General features: G+C 34.1%; 1 protein-coding gene across 1 annotated transcript; it reads left to right on the forward strand.

The window, feature by feature from the left end:
• Positions 1-493: 493 nt before the first annotated feature.
• LOC117112384 lies at positions 494-15,145 on the forward strand (the record flags this gene model as incomplete). Its single annotated transcript, XM_033255456.1, has 19 exons — positions 494-595; positions 3,343-3,456; positions 3,893-3,995; positions 4,738-4,903; positions 5,177-5,280; positions 6,010-6,104; positions 6,262-6,304; positions 6,643-6,884; positions 7,004-7,093; positions 7,255-7,431; positions 8,801-9,043; positions 9,251-9,442; positions 9,548-9,712; positions 9,887-10,168; positions 10,693-10,773; positions 10,894-11,101; positions 12,516-12,593; positions 13,221-13,511; positions 13,710-15,145. Coding segments are annotated over 19 exons (3,063 nt in total), but the record flags the coding sequence as incomplete, so codon positions are not given.
• Between the last annotated feature and the right edge of the window lie 5,935 nt (positions 15,146-21,080).

Below are 21,080 nucleotides of genomic sequence, written 5' to 3' on the forward strand. Positions count from 1 at the left end.
AGTCATTGCGCCTTGAATGAGGAAGAGAAGCAGCTCACAACCAAAATAAAGGTGTTGAAAATTACTGAAAAATCAGTTTTACATAAAACAATCATAGTCATGTTTGATCTTGTTTTGATCTGTATTGAACACTGATTATGAGTAATTAAACTTTCAATAAGAAATTCGAAAAAAATACATAAGCTAAAAAAATATTTTTTAGGAGGTGGTGATTTTAACTTGTACAAAACATAGGGCGTCCATGTTGATTGAAAGCCAAACAAATGAATGATTCTGAATCGCCCACGAACCAATAAAATTTGCTGAAAAACAGCTTTAAATAGAAAATTCACATTCATGTTTAGACTCGTTCGAGTTGTCAATGTGCACTGAATATAAATATTACACTTTTATAGAAAAAATCAATAAAAAGTATAATGACCTAAAATATATTTTTTTAAAGAGATGATGTGTTGTATATTCTCTGTTTTCATATTCCTTGTTCATTGTGTAGTATGGTGGTTGTATTCTACATCACATTGCGGCACTCGGCTACGCTGAGCCACTGAGAGCAGCACTCAGGATTTCTGCAGGCAATGTGAATAGGCAAGACACGGTACGTATAGGAAACAACACATTATTCATTGTAAACAGTGAATGACAAATCGTCATTATGTAATTAATAAATTACTCATAAAATTATAACTAAATATTTAATATTAAATATAATTATGGTTGTAAAATACTGTGTATTATACTTTTATTAATGTTCAATTGCTTTATTGTGGTTTTAACCGTTGAGTGAAAGCCAAGCAAATTAATGATTCTGAATCAAAATTTCTTGTTTGAAATAGGGCGTCCATGTTGTGATAGCAATTGTTTCTGAATCACTCAAAGTAAAAAGCGTGTTTAAAATTTCGGAAAATCAGCTTTTTTTCAGCCATTTTTGGAATTGATTTTGTTTCTATTAGTATTGTATACACAATATGATGATGACATTTTTCATTAAATAGGCCTATTTCTACATATGTATGTAGGCCTAGGCTAGGCCGGGCTATGTAGTCTAGCCTAAGTATATGAGTACGCGAGACAAAGCATGAACAATTAAAAAGGCTGTAAAAACAGTTAAAAAATACAGCAAGGTTTCAACCTGGCCACTTTTTTGACAAGCTTAATTAATTTATTAGGATTTGAATAGGAAGAAAGGTTAAATTCCACTGTATGTTTACTACGGGTATTTATTAGACTCAACCTACTACCCCCTTGACATAATTCAGGAACCACAAGTCTGTGAAATTTGGGGTAAACTTTTAATGATAGTTTATATAATATTTTCTTCTCTTTAGTATAAGTTTTATAATTAATTAAGCATTAGCATGCATCTAGCATGCATTAGGATGCACTTTTTTCTTCAGTTGAAATTCAGTGTGTATGGGCTTTGCTTTATCCAAATAATCAAGTAGGTCAAACTATACATAATGAGATTTTTGCAAAAATCAGGCTAAGGTTCCTATTTATTATACACTTGCCTAGGACTTTCTATTCATTTCTTCACTATTGCCTGGTCAACTGACATGAAACAAGAAAAAAAAACATGCCTTCCATATATTTATTTATGATAGTTCTAGTATGTAACATCTTGCTTTGTAATGCACCTCTATTAAATTGATACGTATTGATTGAAGTGTACCATAGAATTAGCGATATTATTTTTCGTTCATTGATCGAATCTTAGATTTTGTCATTGTCAAAAAGCAAAATACTAAATTAACAAAAATTAACAATTTTTCTCCTGAATAAACCTGTCTGTTTTGAATTCAAAGTGTTATTGTTTAGCTTCATCATAGTTCTAATAATAGTTTAAAACATATTTTTATATAAAATATTTTTAAAGGTACTATTACAGAACATCATGTAAATTGGTCTGTTAGTTAATTGTCAAAATAGAATAATTTTCCTGGTCCATAGGCCACTGGAATGCCTCACGTGAGCCCCTCGTCGCCCCCCTGGCCTCCAGCCTCATTTGCTTGCTTCGCTTGCAACCTGGCCACTGGCTACAGCCCTGTTTGAGCTGTCAATGTACGGTTGCATTTTTTGACAGATGCTTACCAGTATGTTAATAATTAGGCCTACTCATGACACAGGCGAGTTTATCATTCAAAATACACATCGTCGTCTAATGTAAACACACTGATGTAATACAATTAACTTGATTAGTGTTAGTGCGTACTGCAGCACAATTGGCATACGCACAACTAATGTGTAGTGATCAAAACAATCGACGACCGCTACAACAACAGGGTGAATATTGCAGTACAGTAGAGAGTGATTGACTTACCATATAAAACAATCAGTGTAGTTTTATATTATGATATACGAAGGTTAAACTTATGCATAAAAACACATTATACGAGCATAAACTTTATTATTTTAATTTTATTACAGTACGCATTATTGACCAAAATAAACTTTATTATAAATGAAGTTTGTTTTGTCATTATTATTATCATTACTGTTGTTACTGCCATTGTCATATTTTTTATTTCTCTATAATATATCAGTATTTTGGTATTATATGATTTATAAATAAACACATCTATTAGTATTCGTGTTATTATCTATAGTATTAGCATTATTATCAATGCATTTCCCCATGTAGCCTAAATGCTGTGTGATAATGGCATTAAAAAAATTCTTGTGTTGGCCACGTTTTGGCAAAATCTTTAAAAAAAAAAAAAAAGGGTAGTTCAGTAGGATTTTTTTTTTTTTTTTTTTGACCGATGATGTGTTTATGCCTAAAAAGTAGAAAAAATATTAAGAACACAACAAACACGATTTTAAAATCTATATTGAAGAGCAAAATAATCGCATAACACTGTTGCATCGCCTACCGTTGCAAGATAAGCTTATTCCACATTTCTTAACTCATTGAATATATTTTTCATTGTAGTAAATAATAAAATAAAATAAAATGATGACCCTCAATTTTCGAACATTTTGGTTCGGTTGGTTGTAGCCAACACAATAACTTTTTTTGTTTGGCCTAATTTCTTATGATGAAAAAATGCAGCAATAAAATAAATTGAATAGAATGGAATAATCATCATAAAGGACATTTTTAGTATAACATGATAGTACTTTTAAATTATTGTATTGAATGAAAATTGTAATGAAAAATGTATTTTATACAAAGTACAAGTTGGTTATATTTACCTAAATTTTAACTGTAATGTTTTAGATGGCATCATTTTTCTTGTTTACAGAGGTGTTGACTGTGTCTGGATTATTATTCACATTATGCTTTCAATTATTTGTATGGTTATGAGCTCTCACTGATTAACACTGTTTTCAATTGTGTTACAGGAGGGCAATACTCCACTTCACTGGTTGTTACGAGCTCACCATTCATACCGAGATCACACAGATGCAGCACGTTATTTATTAACGTATGGAGGAAATGCCAAGTTAAAAAATGAGGTAAAGTAGATAAATGACGAAGATTATTTTTATTATTATTATTATTAGTATTATTATTATTAGGCCTATTATTATTATTATTATGAATATTTTGATAATAATGATGGTGATAAGGAGCATACTAAAATGATTGATGGCAACCATAATGTCGATATGGTAGTGGCGACTAAGGATAATAGGATTTTGGCCTATACACTCAGGCGAAATATTTATTCACGATCGTTGTAACAACCATTGATTTTCTTCAGCGTTTTATTGTTAACATGAATCTCTACAAGATGCAAATGTAGAATTAAAGATTAATTAAATTGATATGTAAATTTATTCAATTCAGTTTTTTTTTTTGTGTAACATTTGTTGAAGCTTTAATGTAATTGTATTTCTTGATTAATATTAATTAATTTTATGAGGTATGATTATGTGATTGTCGTTGCAGCGTGGTCAAACTCCAGCTGACGTGTATGTGGATAACGAATGTAGGGAGTACGATTCTAGAAAAAGAGAAGAACAGAAAGAAATGCTCATGCGTCTCTTACAAAGTGAGCTGTTCATACCAACATAGTTCATATTTAATTAATTGTTTTTGTTTATATAAATCATTTTGAAATTCATAGTAGTATATTTATTTGCATTGTGTATATTTAGTAGGAAATTCATGAAACACCAAATGTACATTTATTTTTATGTGTCATCTATTTTGCTATTGTATTTATGTGTATCGTACAGTGTATGTTATGTACTGTACTTACGTTTAAACACAGTAAATAAGAAACCCAATGTTAGTGGTATTATATACAGTATTTTGATTAGTGATCCAGGCAGCTGTTGGTTGCGCTTTGTGATGTTTTACAGCATTTTTTTATGCTTGATTCCCACAGAATGATAGCAATATCACTCAGTATATCATTGAATATAATACTGTAAAACATTTATTCAATGATGAAAATAAAACTAATACTCTAGGCCTATATTTTTTTGTTCCCCATCATAATTTATTCCTCCTTCTTTTGGAGTAAATCAGTTTTAATCCTTCTTTTTTGTTTTCAAGTTGCGTTTATTTGGGTTAAACTGCTGTCCGTAATCACAAATGGGTATGATCAAAGTAATCGTTGTACCATTGATAAGAATATTGTTATAGGGAAAGAAATGCGATGTGTTAAAGACCTCTCTAGTAAATAACGATATTGCAGGGCTCAATAATATTATCAATTTTTTTTTTTCATATCTAACGAGTTTCATGAGGTAATTCAATGTGTAAATCAGCAATATTTATACTTAAAGCGGGGATGGTTCCAATGGAAATCTTGGCGCGTGGGCACGAAGCAATGGAAGCTTTTAATGATGCTCTAGCTGAGGGAGAAGCAGAGGTTAATCAAGGAAGGACAGTTTTCATGGGCCTCGAGAGAGTCGGAAAAACATCTACTATCAAGTCATTTTTAAGGAATACGTAAGCTAAATATATTCAGTGGTTGCTTTCGCTACGTTAGTTAACCAGTTGAAGCCTTCAATAATGATTTTTAATTAACCTGTAATTCAAATATTCTTTGTATTAAATTCAATAATCGACAACTTAAATGAATGTATTCATTAATATCAATCCATTTCCACACATTTATTTATATATTAATTTAAATATGGACGTTCTGTACAGTAATGTGTATCTATATTATGCTTTCTGTAGTAGCAATATCTTTAGATTATTCATTTCATTTTGCTTTAGTTTTGATCCAAATGAGGATATTACGGACGCAATTGCCAACACAAAGGTGTGTACCCACGAATTGCACGATGAATTGAATTGGAAGGAAGCACCACCTGATCATTGTAAGTAAAGCAAAACACTTTTATACTTTTTGTACAAGTAATATAAATCCATACCGAGCCACGTGGCTCATATGTACTGTAACTCCAATTTCAAAAAGCGTGAAACGAATGAAAGCGGGATGTTCAGCTGGAGCGCTGGTCAACCACAGGTTACTCCCAGCAATTTTCTAATACCCAACTGATACAGCTGGGTAGATTGAAGCAATGTAATAAAGTGCCTTGCTCAAGGGGACAAGCGAAATGCACAGTGAAGGATTGAAACCCGACGTCAAGGAGGGGATTCCAAATAATTTCCAGTGCACCTAACTGCTTTCACTAAATGTGAAACCTTCCTTGTACCTATCTTATAAGTCAAGGTGAGCAAAGTGCGATCTGCGGGCCGCATGCGACCCAACAGTGATTTTTTTGAATATAAAATGAATACAATAAAGTGGTGTAAAAGCAGTGCTTGGAGGTTTTTAGAAGCGCACTGGAAAGATCAAAGTTTGCGTGTGGCCCTCGGTGTTAATTCAGAAATTCCCTTTGGCCCTCCGACCGATTTTTATGCCCCATCCCTGCTATAAGTCATTTTTGTGCGCAGTTCGGATTATTGTAAATGGTCAGTAAATATGCAGATCAGCATTCACAAAGAGATCAGTCTAAAATCAATTATTTAACTAACGAAATGAAATTAATCATATAATAAATTATATCTTATTCAAATTACAGTAATTATTTATCTCTGAACAGCTGGTGCCAATGACATGTATGAAGCAAAAATGGCAGATTCCATAGCGAAAAAAATATTAGAACAAGAAACGGAGAATGTAGAAGTAACAAGACAAGTAAGATTTACACACTATCTTGATGATATTCATGAGCATTTAAGTTGGTTAATAATGAAATATTTAATGCTACTAATAATGACAAATAATGGATAAAATCCAGCTAATGTATACGATGGTTAATTTCTTATTTCTTTTTGTTTACAATTATTTCAAGAGCGTGTTATCACCAGCTAAAGCAGAGACGAAAGATAACCAGGGTAAGGTGTACGTGTTTACATTTCGTAAAAAATTGATCAAATGAATATATTATATTTATTGGTATTTCACACGGAGGGCCATCACACCTCTATTAACAACATAATTGGTATGGTTGCTCATGGAACAAGTATTGAAGGAACATTTCCAAAAGAATACCACATGGAACAGCTAATTTGGAACTTGGAACAATAAAAAACTCCCTCACTGACCCACTGACACTGCACTATACCAATTCTGAAATCAAGTACTACCAAAACCTTGTAGGGTCAGTGGAAACCCCCACTATTTCTTGGTTTTGAAATATGAAATTTAATTTTTATTCTGAATCTTCTATAAGGACAATCATCATTGAATGTTGACGCCAGAAACCCGAAAATAGAATCAGATACCAAAGAGCAGACACAGGCACAATCGATGGAAGAGGTCCCCGAAACCATTGCCACTAAAGTCCAGGAGCGAATAACAGAACTCAAGTTCACAAGAGGAAATGCGACGCAAGAATGGCAAAAATCTGGCAACGATTTCATTATGAGCATCTGGGACTTCGGGGGCCAGCCGATATATCATGTGATACAACGAGTAAATTCTATACATCAAATAATAAATTATAGTTATTATTAAGTTACAAAAATAATTATTAGGTATTTAAATGAGTTTTCAATAGTAAAAAAAATAGATTGTAAATCATTTTCTTGTAGATATTTATGGTATCTTTTGCCGTTATTTGTGTGGTATTTAACCTGGAAGATGATCTTGACTCCCCAGCTAAAGTCAGGGATCCAACCACTGTAAGCATTATTTCTTACCAACATTTATTCATTAGCAGGTTTTGCATGAATTTTATCAACTTTAAAATCAGGATTAAGTGGTGTTATACAGATGACTCACAGTACATTATTACATACGATATTTTCTTCAAATTATGTTATTAATTTTTGTTTAATTTCAGGGTGATATATACGAACACCGAATGACAAACCTTGAGTTCATTCTGTACTGGATTCGTTCAGTATATACAAACAGTAAAGATTCAAAATTGGATGATGGGCAACTTTCACCGCCAGTACTAGTGATTGGTACGCACTTAGGCAGCCTCAAAGGGAATGAAGAGGAACAGAAAAGAAAGGTAAACAACTATGTTATACACCCATACATCAAGTAAAAAATAAAACAGTATAAAGTACCGTAAATATCATAAATATACCACAATAAAAATAGAAGGTAATAAGTTATACCGCATAAATTAAATGTGTACAAGTATATAACCATGAAGCATTTTTTATATGACGATATATTCAAAATGTGACTACAATAACAAATTGATATTGCCACACAAATATAAAACACATGAATCATATAAATGCCTGATGACAAAAGGGAGACGCAAGCTAAGACGCAAAATGACAAATTCTAATTTTTTTTTTTTTTTTTACAAATATTTGAATTACATGACTAATCCTATATGACGTTAAACTGCATTCAGTCAGGCCGCTATTTTTATAGAATAAAACATCAAAACAGCCAAGCACATTAGTTTAGTCCACCTTAAACACACATGGCCAAATCCTTAACGTTTCTTCCATTGTGTTTTTTTATAATAATCATCACAGCTCACAGCACTCCAATCCATAAACACAAGGTATAATGATGGAATTGAACCAGGGCCTAGAAAGTGTCGCTGCGCACTTCCATTTACCTGCTCTGCTCTTTCTCTATGTGATGTGGCATACGGAAATTTTGCTTATTTAAAGGATGGTTAACGGATGTGTTTATAGGCCCAAATTCGGGATTGTTACTTCAGGATAGCTACAATTTATTTGATCAATTAAATGATTTACTAATTAAAATTACTATTTGATTAATTCATTAACTACCACAAAGACATCACTAGAATTATAATTTCGGAATTATTACAAAGAGTATTTGTTTCGGGTGTACACTAACAATCCATATCTAAAAAAAACTACTTTATTTGATTGGCCATTTTAGCGATGGTGGATAATAGGGTGACCATTGATTAGCTCAGTAATTGGCTAATCTGGTGGTAGCCACTGTGTGTGTGCAGAACCATGAAGATCTCTAGGTTCCCGGTTTTCCCATCGCTGCCTCTTCTTGTGTTTCAGCTAGAGGGCTGAAATAAAAGTTTCATAAGCGCACTGTCTTTCGGATGAGACGTTTAAGCCGTTGGTCCCGTGTGCATTATGGCCCATGTGCATGTAAAAGAACACAGTACCCTTCGGATTGTCTCCCGGTGTACTGCCCAATCACAACCAGAATGACCCCACTGGAAATAAGTCTTCCTGGGCTATCCTTGGAGTTTACACCAAATAAATCCAATCCAATCCACTGAAAATCAATGAACATGACCACTTACACATTGCCATCATTATCTTGCTGTTTATGTTGCTTTCGTTGCTGCAGTGGACATAGTTGATCTTGTTGTCAATACTTTTTCACATTTATGTCTGATGATTAATATTTACGTTTAATTTCAGGCCGAAGAAATATTCAATAAAATTCGGAAAGCATTGGAAGGGAAACCTTATGAAACAATGGTGTCAAGTTTCTTTGCTATTGAGAACAGCTTATCGTTCGCAAGGAGCAATGCTTTTAAAATTATGAACCAGATTTTAAAGTTTGCAAAGAAGATGGTTAGGAAACTACCTTTGAAATGGCTGCTTGTTCAACAAGAAATCCAGAAGTTGAAAGTGGAACATATCTATTTACCAACCAAAGAGGTAAAGCATCTATTCAACATTCTTTAATTTTAAACTCTAAATCATACTCCCAAACATCCTGAAAAATCCAGGAATTTTTTCTGCATAAAAGGAATTTCAGCTGTTATTGCCATTGCTTTAACCTCTGTCATTTGTATTTATAGTCTTCTACACACGTTTGAAACCATTAAACTTGGTGTTAATCGGTGCAAGCTTTTTCTTCATCAGGTGATTGCTTTGGTTGAGCGGTGTGGGGTCAAACAAGACGCTCAAAGGGTGCTGCTTGAGTATTTACACGACCTTGGTGAGATTCTTTACTTTCCTGATGACGAAGCCTTAAGGAATATTATTGTTTTAGATGTGATGCAATTAGTCGACATGCTTAAAACAATAATCACCGTTATTGATCCAAAGTTAATGGTAAGCTCAACTTTACACAATTTTACATTTATTTATTCCCGATATATTTTTATAGGCTAATATAAAAGCATAGCAGGATTTTGAGCTAAAATTATTAAATTTCAGAAACCAAAGCACAGAGAAGCCTGGAGGAGATTGGACAAGGGGATCCTAGAGGAGCATCTGTTAAGACACCTATGGAAGGAGTTCAATTTTTCAGATGAAACGTTCGACTTCTTTGTATCTCTCATGCAGAAGTTTGGGCTGGTCTGTGAGAAAAAAATTACAATGGTATTTTTTTTTTTTCAATATATTCTGTTTTCTCTTTGTCCTAATAGGATATGCTTTATCTCATCAATTGATAAAAGCAAAATATAATCAGCATAGTGCAGACATTAATTTTATTTAAAATGTTCTTTTTCTATTTTTTACAATTTTTTACGTACATTGTTTCCTGTTTTTAAGGGTGGTGAACGTCTTTTCTACGTTCTTTCACGCTTGCAGCCTAAACGAATAGATGCCACACAAACTAAGGATTACGGGATTCGGGCAGTTTCTATCTTTCATGATTTTGGTAGCTATCTACCTGATGATCTTTTCCAGCGGGGAGTAACTAAGTTCATTGAGAGATTCCAAGTAAAAGACGATGAGCCTACATTATCTTATGAGCACGTTGAGTTGAGTATCGATGAACTTCACCTCGTGGATTTAAGCGTAGCCTCAATCAAGCATCGTCGTATGTTTAAGGTAATTAGTGCAATTTAAGATTATTTATCTCAGCTGCTTAAAGGTGAAGTTCATTCATTAATTTGAATATAAATGACAAGTTTATTCATAATGGTAAATTATGCATTATTATATTCGAAATTTGTCATGTCTTTTTTTTTTAACAATAAAATGCAATACCAGTAATTGATACTTTAATTTTAACTTTTTTTAAAGAATGAAATGCAATACAGGTAATTGATACATTAATCATAATTTAAATAATGTTACTATTAGTTTTGTTATATATTCCTTGCAATTCTGTTGAATATTCTTCTGTTCTTTGTACAAAGGCTTCTACATATTATTAAATGCAACCATCATTATCATTATCATCCATCATCGTTATTATTATCATCATTATCATCATCATCATCGTCGTAATTTGTACCAATACCACTGCCATCATCATTATCATTTTTACAACACACCATTATCATATATTACGGTATGTCTGACACATTATTGAAAATTGTTTAAGACGGAGGCTTATTTTCGTTTTGCAGACAACAATCATCAGACGAAAAATCTTCAATGCCGCTCAGCTTACCCGGGAAGAGGAACCTTCGCCGATAGTGTGTAAGAAGGTACTGTACTACCTTCAATTGCTTGAAACACTTAAGGAAATCAAGTTTTTTTTATGTTATAATGTATTAATCATGTCATTGACATCAGTAGATTTACGATCAGTTTTCTATTTGCTACAGGTGTTGATATTCCTCGAAGCAGAACTAAAGATATTTTGTCAGAGCGGTGCAAGGGGCGTGGAATTAACAAGGTACATTGCTTGCGATTGTAGGGATGCTCACATGCATATTGTGCGCCAATTTGACATGGATGTGTTGCCATGTGGAAGCAATGGAATGGAAGTGACGCGCTACCGCCGACTATTTGAAGATGACGTGCAAAAACAAGGTAAATTGTGCACTTGTATAGCGGATATAGCATTGTCTAGTGTCTATACACTTTGCAGGACAACAGAACAGGACAAAAGCAGAATGAATGGTTAGAGAAAACAAACCTGCAAAAATATAGAAAAGTGAAATTGCTGATCTTGTCAGTTCTGATGTGGGGTGGGGGCGTGCCATAGGTAGTCCATATCCCCTTCAGTCCAATGGTTGGGTCGATGTCAGAGACATATTGTGCTGTTACGCATCAACAAACCCTTTTTGGCCCAGGGTAGAGCGAGGTCACTAGGCCTACTGGTCCATGGGTAGGGATACCAAAGGTGCCCCTTGGGATCAGTGGCCCTGCAGACCGTCGCACGTGAGTGCATAGGCGTTACACCACTGATCATAGAAAGCTGTTCTAAAAACCTGAGTGCTATATTCTGTAATAATGGCTGAAAACTCCGTCTTAGGTCTACATCTTTTGGCCTTTTTTCCATACTGATTTATGAAATCGTTGAAAAATTTCGGCATCGGGGATATGCATTGTATTCTTCATCAATCAATAGAAAATTCAAAATTAGTGAGTGGTTAAATAATCTCATTTCGCTCTCATTTCGCCCACTGATGGATCCGCCACTGAACTCATAGGTACACTTCCTTTTTCCCCTCTTTCTTCTGTTTAAATCTTAATTTTTCCTCTTTTTTATTTTTCGGTGGGACTCACAGGGATGTGGAGACGGGACCCCGTGGCTCCTCTGCTGGATCCGCCCTTGTGTGAAAGGGGGTATAGCTTGGTGGGAGGGCTTATTACCTAACAGCTTTTGAGCTACCTGAAAATTAGCGTTTGTTCTTTCTCACTTAATCCCAGCTGCATTTGAGTGGACTTTGTTAAACATTTTGTTCATACCATCCAGGTATGGGTTGGTACAATTTATTTTGTAAACAACTGAATGAGGCTAAATAATTTTAGATTAGTATTAATCAGTATTGAGAAAAAAATAAAGATATTGATAAAAAAAAAAAGAAGATTTTGACAGATTTGTTTTAAAAAACACAAAAAATCGATCTTCAATTATCCCAATAAACAATGTTAATAATTTGACAAAGAAAGAAAGAAGTAATATCGCTGTCGCGGAAATGTAGGCTTTTATTGATACACTCAATAGGGCTTATATAATATGATATAATATATAATTATGGTATATTAAATGGACTGCTTGTTGTGTATTATTTTCTTCACGTTTTAAGTCTCGTAGAATCTATGTATGAGGTATATAAACCAAATACACACTGCTCAATATACGGGGAACGGTGACATATAGCCCCTTAGAGACCGTAGCCTATCTTATTGGCTATGGATCTGCACATCATCTCTGGGCAATACATTTCACCATTCCCCTCATGAGCTGTCAATATTTGTATAAAATTATTTTTTCCAGTCCAGCTCAGTCGGAGAGTTTTAGGCACAAGAGTTCACGAACGACAGCACACAGACAAAGATGACATGCTAAAACAAGGTAAATACTGTTTATTTATTAATTTAGTTTATTAATTTATACATTACCTCACACTAGCAAATATACAATACACTTACAATGAGCTAAAGCTGCCGGTTCCGAAAAAAGGCCAACAGGTGAATAATCAAGGCACCACTGATACTGGCCAATTAAGAACTGCACAGGTAACAAGAGAAAAAAAATCAAGAATATGAAAAAAATGTCAAACTAAAGTTTGAAAAATGGAACTCTATGCATAAGATAATAACACATTCTCAATAGGATTTACCGCTTAATTAAAACACATTAAAATAAATATGTCACTATTAATTCTAACTCAATAGAAACCTTTCGACAGCTTGGCTTTTGTAATATCATTGTAGATAGACACAGTTATAGTAGCGCAAAAAGTTTGAAAAAACAAAAACGTACAAATGTCTGTCCTAGAGAAAATGTATGTTGATCACAACAATAAATGAACACAAACGTAAGTTGACAGAATGTTAAAATAGTCCTACAGGTTTGAAGGCAATTTCATATAAACTAATTATGGTACTTATTTTGCAAGCATTGATTCTTGAGTGTACTGCCTAGTAATGGTACATTTCTATATGATATGATGCTTCAATTTTGTCATGGTTACTTTAGGTTTTGTAGATGACGCCATAATTGCGACTGTATCTGAGGAAATGAACTACAGCTGGAAAGGTTTTGGTGTCCGTTTAGGTGTTTCATGGGCTAGAGTTAACCAGTTTTGTGCTGAGGAACGGCTGGACTCACAAAAAGCTATCGCTAATATGATGAAGTATTGGAGAAAAAATGTCAAAAATGAAACACATCAACTGAAAGTGTTGTGCACTGTTTTGAGGCAACACGACTACAAGAGACTAGCTGGGGAATTATTCAGTGGTGATCTTCTGTCCTTAGCCAAACATGAAGGTTAGTTGTAGTTAGAGGTAAACTAACGATTGAATTAAAATTGCATAAAAGTGTTTTTATCTGTATAGAAATTGTTACAACTTATGATTGAATCAAGGATTTATAATTTATCATGAGACGTTATTTTGTTGTTATCTTTATTTCTACCAAACATTGTATAATACCACTAATAAGATGACACTATATTCTTTGTCTCAGGATATTTGACTGATGTTGACTTGCTATTCATTGCCGAGAGACTTGGCAAGGACTGGAAACCGTTTGGCATCAACATTGGTCTGAAGGATCATGAAATACAACAAATTGAGATGAGTTTTCCACCACCACCTATTGTAGACGCCATTTTAGAAATGTTGGTCAAGTGGCGTGAAAAGCAGGAACCTCAAGAAAACTACCTCACAAAGATGAGTAATGAACTGGAAGCTTTCGGAAAACAAGACATAAGTGAAGAACTCAACAGTTACTACCAGGAAAAATATCAGTAAAAACGAATGGAAGAGTATATTGTGGGAAGTATATTAATACAACAGTAAAGGGCCATTGTAACATCACTATGCATCATGGAGTGTATTAACCGGAATTAAATCACCAAAACTACTGTATAAACCAAGCATGTTTTAAATTTATGTTGTTTTCTTGTAATTCAGTTATGTAATGTCAGCCTACAATCTCGAAAAGAGCTCATGCTATTTTGAAACCGCTTCTTGAGGTGGGAGTAGGGGTGCTTAAAATCGAGATTAATTCGGGTTTTACTGTAAATTAATAAAAAAAAATATTATATGTGAAAAATAATCTATATCAACACCTGTAAATATAGGCCTACTGTTTAAAATGTTAACAAAATATGTAAATATGTATATATTTTATACATTAATATAGGCCTGTATAGTTTTTGCATGTGTATTATGTATATTAATACTATACTACATATACATTTATTAGTAGGTACTTTAACACTCTTACTGAAATTTAAAAGTTTATATGTCTTTATGTATAGCCTAATATTTGAAAGATTTTTGACGTACAAAGTGTTTGATAAAAACATATTCAAAATGTTAAAGATAATCCAAATGAGATATTCCTTATTGTTTATCTTTACGAATGACGACGGCGAAGTCTGTGGTGATAGTCATGATGTTATAGCATAAAATTGCAAAAATATGATGTACATAATTTTTATTTAAGAAATTTCAATTTTTGTATCAAGTATGTAAATCTGTAAATATCTCTGACCAATACAGCCAGGACAGACTCACCGTAACGCCACTAAATTTATTAAAGTGGCGTTGAGGGCGGGCTAGTGGGCCGTTTCCAATAGTACCCCTCGTCTACTAGTATCTTCTTTTAGCTTCCACGACGTTGACAGGAAGTGCATTCCATCCATTTACCACCTTTTGAGAAAAGAGATGCTTCCTTCAATTTAATCGAGTATAAGGCTTTTTTTAAAACTTCAACTATGACCCTTTGTAACCGAACCAACTGCAAAGTGAAAAAACAAATCTCTATCGATATTCTATCTCTTTTCCATTTAAGATTTTATTTTTCTCGATTAAGTCCTTATGGTTTTTCTTGCTCCTGAAGTAGTTAAATGCTATAAGACGTTTTTCATAAATAAAATGTTAATACATTTGGGAATTTTAGTTGCACGTCTTTGGACCTGTCTCTTATACACATCTAGATGTGTATAAGAGACAGCTACCTCACAAAGATGAGTAATGAACTGGAAGCTTTCGGAAAACAAGACATAAGTAAAAGTGTAGATCAATATCAAATGAATACACAACAAGAAATTATATGACCTGCGTCTGCTCATAAAACCCGACTGCTACCCCTCTCATTATCCTCTGTGTTCCCCCTCGCATGATACGATCACAAATTAATTTACGATGCTATTATTTCAATCGTTTCGCAACACTGAAATACCTGGCCATACCCAATCAGTCTGCAGGCCCGTACGCGGGTGGGTATGACGGATGCGCACCTCCCCCCTCCCCAATTGCCAAAGGTCCACATTATCCGAGTTAGAAAATTCAGGTCACACTGTCTCACACGTCCCAGAAATCCATCCACCGAAACTCCTTGACCTATCTCAAAACAATGAATCGCCACGTGCAAACTAATCTTCTTTATATGGTTTTACAAAAATTACCTTTATATTCTCGTTTATATCTGCGAGTGCCATTCCTCTGGCCTTCTAGAGGTGCCATAATCATAAACACTTTCTTACCTCAGCTCTAAACATGGCCCCTTCATATTCCTAAGCCGCCACTTATAAAACGTTTAATACTGTTCATATTAAATATTAAGACCTTAAAATATCAAAAACGTCTGAGCACGGGTTCAGCCAACTCGGCCCCAGTCTTTAGCCCCTTCCCCTTCCCCACCCGCAGCCATTTTGGTCCACTTTTCACAAATTCGCACCCACTCAATAAAAATCATGCACAAGGGGCCGATCAGGGGCGCAGATATGGTAACATTTGAGGGTGGGGGGAGTCAAGCCTCGAGTGCAACTAGGGTGGTGGCCAGGGGGAGGGGGCGAGAAGAGCCAAAGTCCCGCACAATTTTCATTATTCTATGTGATAAAAGATAGAAATCAGAGGTTTTCACAGCGTTATAATTTCTTTTTTAAAAAAGATTTTAAAAAATTAACGCAATGTGTAAATAAGAAAATAAATTCATTTATTTATTTAAGGCCTATTTATTTATTATGTTCCGTTTATATTATTGCTTTAAATTATTTTTCTTTAATAGATCATGTATGTTGTTTAATCACATTCCTTTCACCTACATTTTCCATCATTGTATTTTTAAAATGCGTGCGTCCATGATGGACCCGAAACTTGACTTTTGTCAATAAATTTTGTGTTAAAGTTAGGACTATATAGTAAAGTGTTGCTGAAGCTTATAATTAGTTTGACTCAGATGGTGCACCGTTAAACGGTGCACCGTCGCCGCGTCTAATTAAACGGGACAATGACCAGAGTGATTTCTGAAATATTATCCTCTCATCATTTAATAAGAAAAACGAGTATAGGGCCAGCCAGTGTGTTAACAGGAACATTCATGCAATTTTCTACTCTCCACTCTTAAAGTCAGGCTCCGGAGGAAAAAAAATTGATATTTTGTAGAACTGATTTTTCTAAGACCAATAGGCTTTAGTTCTAAGGAACATGAAACAAAAAGATGGTAACTCCGAAAAGAGACAGACATATTGAGATTCAACGTTTCGATCTATTTGATCATTTTCAAGACTGATTAGAAAATCTCACTCATCCATCTATATTTACACTAATTACTGAAGTATAAAAGAGAGTAATTGACCAATAAATAAAATTATAAACAAAAATTAGGCTAGCCAATTAAAATGAGATACAGTAATTAAAATGGTGTGTCTTTCATTAAGTTGATCACTTATTTTTTCATGAATAAAAAATGAATAGGCCTAAAAAAACAAATGCAATAGAAGCCTGACAACTGAATGAAAGTCTTGAAATGAAATAAGCAATAAGATGATAAGATTGAGAGAGCAGCTTAGCACGTCGGATAATCAGGTAGTAGCCACTGTGTGTGTGCAGAACCGTGGAGATCGGTTCAATTCCCATTGCTGTCTCTCCTTGTGTTTCAGCTGGAGGGCTGAAATACAAGTTAATACAATAGCGACCGTCTGTCGGATGAGCCGACAGACGCCGTTGGTCCCACTTCGGAAAAAGTAGGGGATTGTCTCCAGGTGTACTTTAGAGCTCTACATTTATTTATTTTATTTTTTTTGAAGGAATGGAGGTTGGTGACTAGCCACCCTCACACCCCTATAATCCGCCACTGAAATGAGGGTGTCTAGTACAATTCATATATTACGGTATATTTTTCCCCATCGTTTACTATTATAGTCAGAATATATACATTTCTTAATTTTGAGAGGGGTCAGAACCCCTTGACCACCCCCTCTGGCTGCGTCCCGATTTTATTGGATGGTGCTCAAATATTGTAAGGAAGAGAAACATACATACATGATGAATCAGAGTGTTGATATGATCAAGCGTAGGCCTATAGGCATGCGTTCTTCCCTTTGCAGGGCAGTCCGCAGGGCCACCGTCACCTGACCGAAGAATCTATGAAGGTTTCAAGACCCATAGAGGCCCCGAATCATGATTTCAGATATAACACTAGCTATTCTGAATTAATCAAATACAATCAAATATAAAGCCTGTTTAATATTATGTTTAAATATTCTTAATAAAATTATAATATTTAAAAGAGAAAATTAAACTTTCTGAATCGAATGTTAGGGCCTCAAAAATCAAATAATTTCAATAAAATTGTACCTTCTCCGAGCTGCCGCTTGGGAGAGTTTTATGCAGGTGGCCTTGAAAACACCGCCTACAATAAACATCAAGGAAGGGGCGTCGTTTTGGCCAGCGAAGTTGGGGGTGGGGTGAGGGGTTGAGAAAAATATTCCCATTTCTATATCATATTATATATATTTCCCATTTCTAATATATATATATATATATATATATATATAGATTAAAAGGCAAAATACTGGAAAACAACAATGCTGTGGGAAACAATGGCTGGATCTCAGTAGAGATACAAAAATGATAAGCAACAGCTAAAAAGTAAAACACTAAGCAAAAGAACCGAGCTATTGTCTAAATGCAGGCACAGCAACAAATACCTACTTAAAAACAATTAACTCATTTGCATTTTCACCTGTCTTAGCATTCATATACTCGCACAACCCTTGTATTATCTCACTCCTGAAGATTGCAATTAGCATGAAACAGTCTGTAGAGTGATAATACCCGGCAGTTCTACAAGTTCTACATTTTCAATACTTTCAATATTTACGCTCTGCATTATCACGTGTATCGAGCACTATACGTTATATTTATTCATTATATATCAGATGGGGAAATTGTTGTTCAATTGAGTTTGGTGTATCAAATGGCGTCCGTCGGGGCGGGGTATGTCCCCTTCCTTTACAATGTGTATAATGATGTACTAATTAAGAAACTTGGGAAATGTAATGCAGGATGTCATATGATAGCCTAAAATACAACCATTTTAGATGGTTCTGGTTGCTCTATCCTTGAGTATACTCAATTTGTAATAATTTTTCAGTCTCTCAATTCAGCTTATGCTGCAATAGACTGTTTAGTTTGTGCGATTCTTTTTTGCAATAAATATACCTAAATATATACTCCAACAATTAGTTATGTGAGGGACATGCTTAGCCTCATGACATTATTTATAATGCCAATAAGTCTAAATGTATGTGTATTTGTCCTAAGGTTAGGAAGTTGACGGGGGAGTCAATCACACTACTTTAATGAGCAAACCCCTTGAGTATGTGAAACAATTCACATATCTTGGTCACATTATATCTGATGATTTAAAAGACAACGCTGATGTTATACTTCAGCATGTATCTTTATGTGTCAAGGGAAATATTAGCAGGCGGCTCGATGTCTGTTCCGAAAAAAACCAAATGTGTGTTATTATATTTAATTGTTTCTGCATAAATATGTATTGCTCAAACTTGTATTAAAATAAAAAAAATTAAAAAAAAAACTCAGTATGCAATGTCTGAAAGTATGCTATAACAACTGCCTTAAGATTCTAAAGAAACCTAAGTTTTGCAGTGCTAGTGGTCTCTTTGTCACCACTGGCTTACCGTCATTTGGTGAATATATGAGAAAGTCGGTTTTTAACTGTCTGACTAGAATTGATAAGTCTACAAATATACTTGTGAAGTGCATTATAAATGTACATGTTTTAAAACATTCTAGATTATGGTTAACATGGTGTAAGACGTGCTTCATTGTTAATATTGCAATGTACAATGTATTTTTATAACTTAGGCACACCTGCTCGGTTATTTTTATTTTTCTTATATATTTATACTTATTTGTGTGCTATATGGATATAATATCTGAAATAAAAGTTGATTGATTGATTGATATGTTTCTAATTTATTTTATGTGAATATTAAAACTACTGTACTAAGAACAGACTCGTACATCTTGACAGGAAAAATCGACATAGGAATACCATTTAGGGATTACACTGTGGAAAATATATATTGCACTCAACCCCGTACATTTGACATATTCGTAGAATCGCTTTTAACATTATTGTGATTTATTTGTTCGTTTTTGTCGTCAATCTTTTGCTGAAATATGATTTCAAAAGATTAACTTAATTGCATTAATTGCATTAATTATACCAATTTCTAAAAGATTTAAAAAAATATCATATTACAGTCTGTACTGTCTTTCAATTAATTTTTTTTTCATTAAGTTTTTTTTTAAATTTAGAATAACTAAAAAAAAAAATTAAAAAAACTGGTATGAGCATAATGCGCATCTTCCCCGTGGTTTAGTAGGCCCTATCATTAATTAAGTTACTTCGGACGCACCATTAAGTTTTTAATATGTGCCACTGTTGTAGAAATAATCCATCAATTTCAATTGAGTTGAACAACTAATACATTATGCATTATGTTGTACGATGTAAAAACGCGGAAGAAGAGACGAATGGTTCTTGCCTGTATGGTTTGTAGAGTGATGTTACCGAAGGCAATCGCAACTGCATCTGTGGCGGCGATTGCCTTCCATATTATGATGGCGCAGTGACGAAAAAGAGACTATACATCGTTTGCACTGACGTCACACATTTCCCATAACACTTAGCGTCCAATTTAATCCCATCTTCTGTTTGCTGAATACAAGATTTCTTACTGGCCGCAGTGTTTTCAATTGTTTCATCCTTAAAGCATAGCGGGCACTGGAAGATAATTAAAGTTCGTTTTTTGTTAAATGTCTATTCAGAAAAAAAATCTATCAATATACGGCACTAATTAATAATGATATACACAGATTCAATTATAGATGGAGAATGTTAAAGCAATTGTTTAACAGTTGAGATAGTTTAAATTATTTATTTATATAATGTGTGTATGTATGTATGTATGTATATATATTTCTTTTTTTTAATAATTTGTTTATTTGTATTAATTCTTGTGAATCATTTGTATTTTACATGAATATTTATGTTTGAATGAGATGTGGTGGAACAATAAAGGTGGTTATGGCCACATAAAATAAAAAAAAAAAAAAGTTACTTCGGACGCACCATTAAGTTTTTAATATGTGCCACTGTTGTAGAAATAATCCATCAATTTCAATTGAATTGAACAACTAATACATTATGCATTATGTTGCACGATGTAAAAACGCGGAAGAAGAGACGACTATGGTTCTTGCCTGTATGGTTGGTAGAGTGATGTTACCGAAGGCAATCGTAACTGCATCTGTGGCGGCGATTGCCTTCCATATTATGATGGCGCAGTGACGAATAAGAGACTATTCGCACGCTGCCGTGCGAACGGCGGCGGTCACATCAAGTCACGTGATTATACCATAGTCAGGTGGTGGCACTGGACAACTTACCGGTAGCGATTTTTTTTTCCGTACGAAACATTTACATGAAACTCCACTCGGGCTGTCTCGGCTGAATCGACCCGAAAATCTCATTGCAGAATTCAGGAGGTCAAAAGGTCATCAACAG

This window comes from Anneissia japonica, unplaced genomic scaffold (genome assembly GCF_011630105.1).
Source record: "Anneissia japonica isolate Jap-2015-1 unplaced genomic scaffold, ASM1163010v1 scaffold287971_len35004_cov133, whole genome shotgun sequence".
NCBI classification, from domain to species: domain Eukaryota; kingdom Metazoa; phylum Echinodermata; class Crinoidea; order Comatulida; family Comatulidae; genus Anneissia; species Anneissia japonica.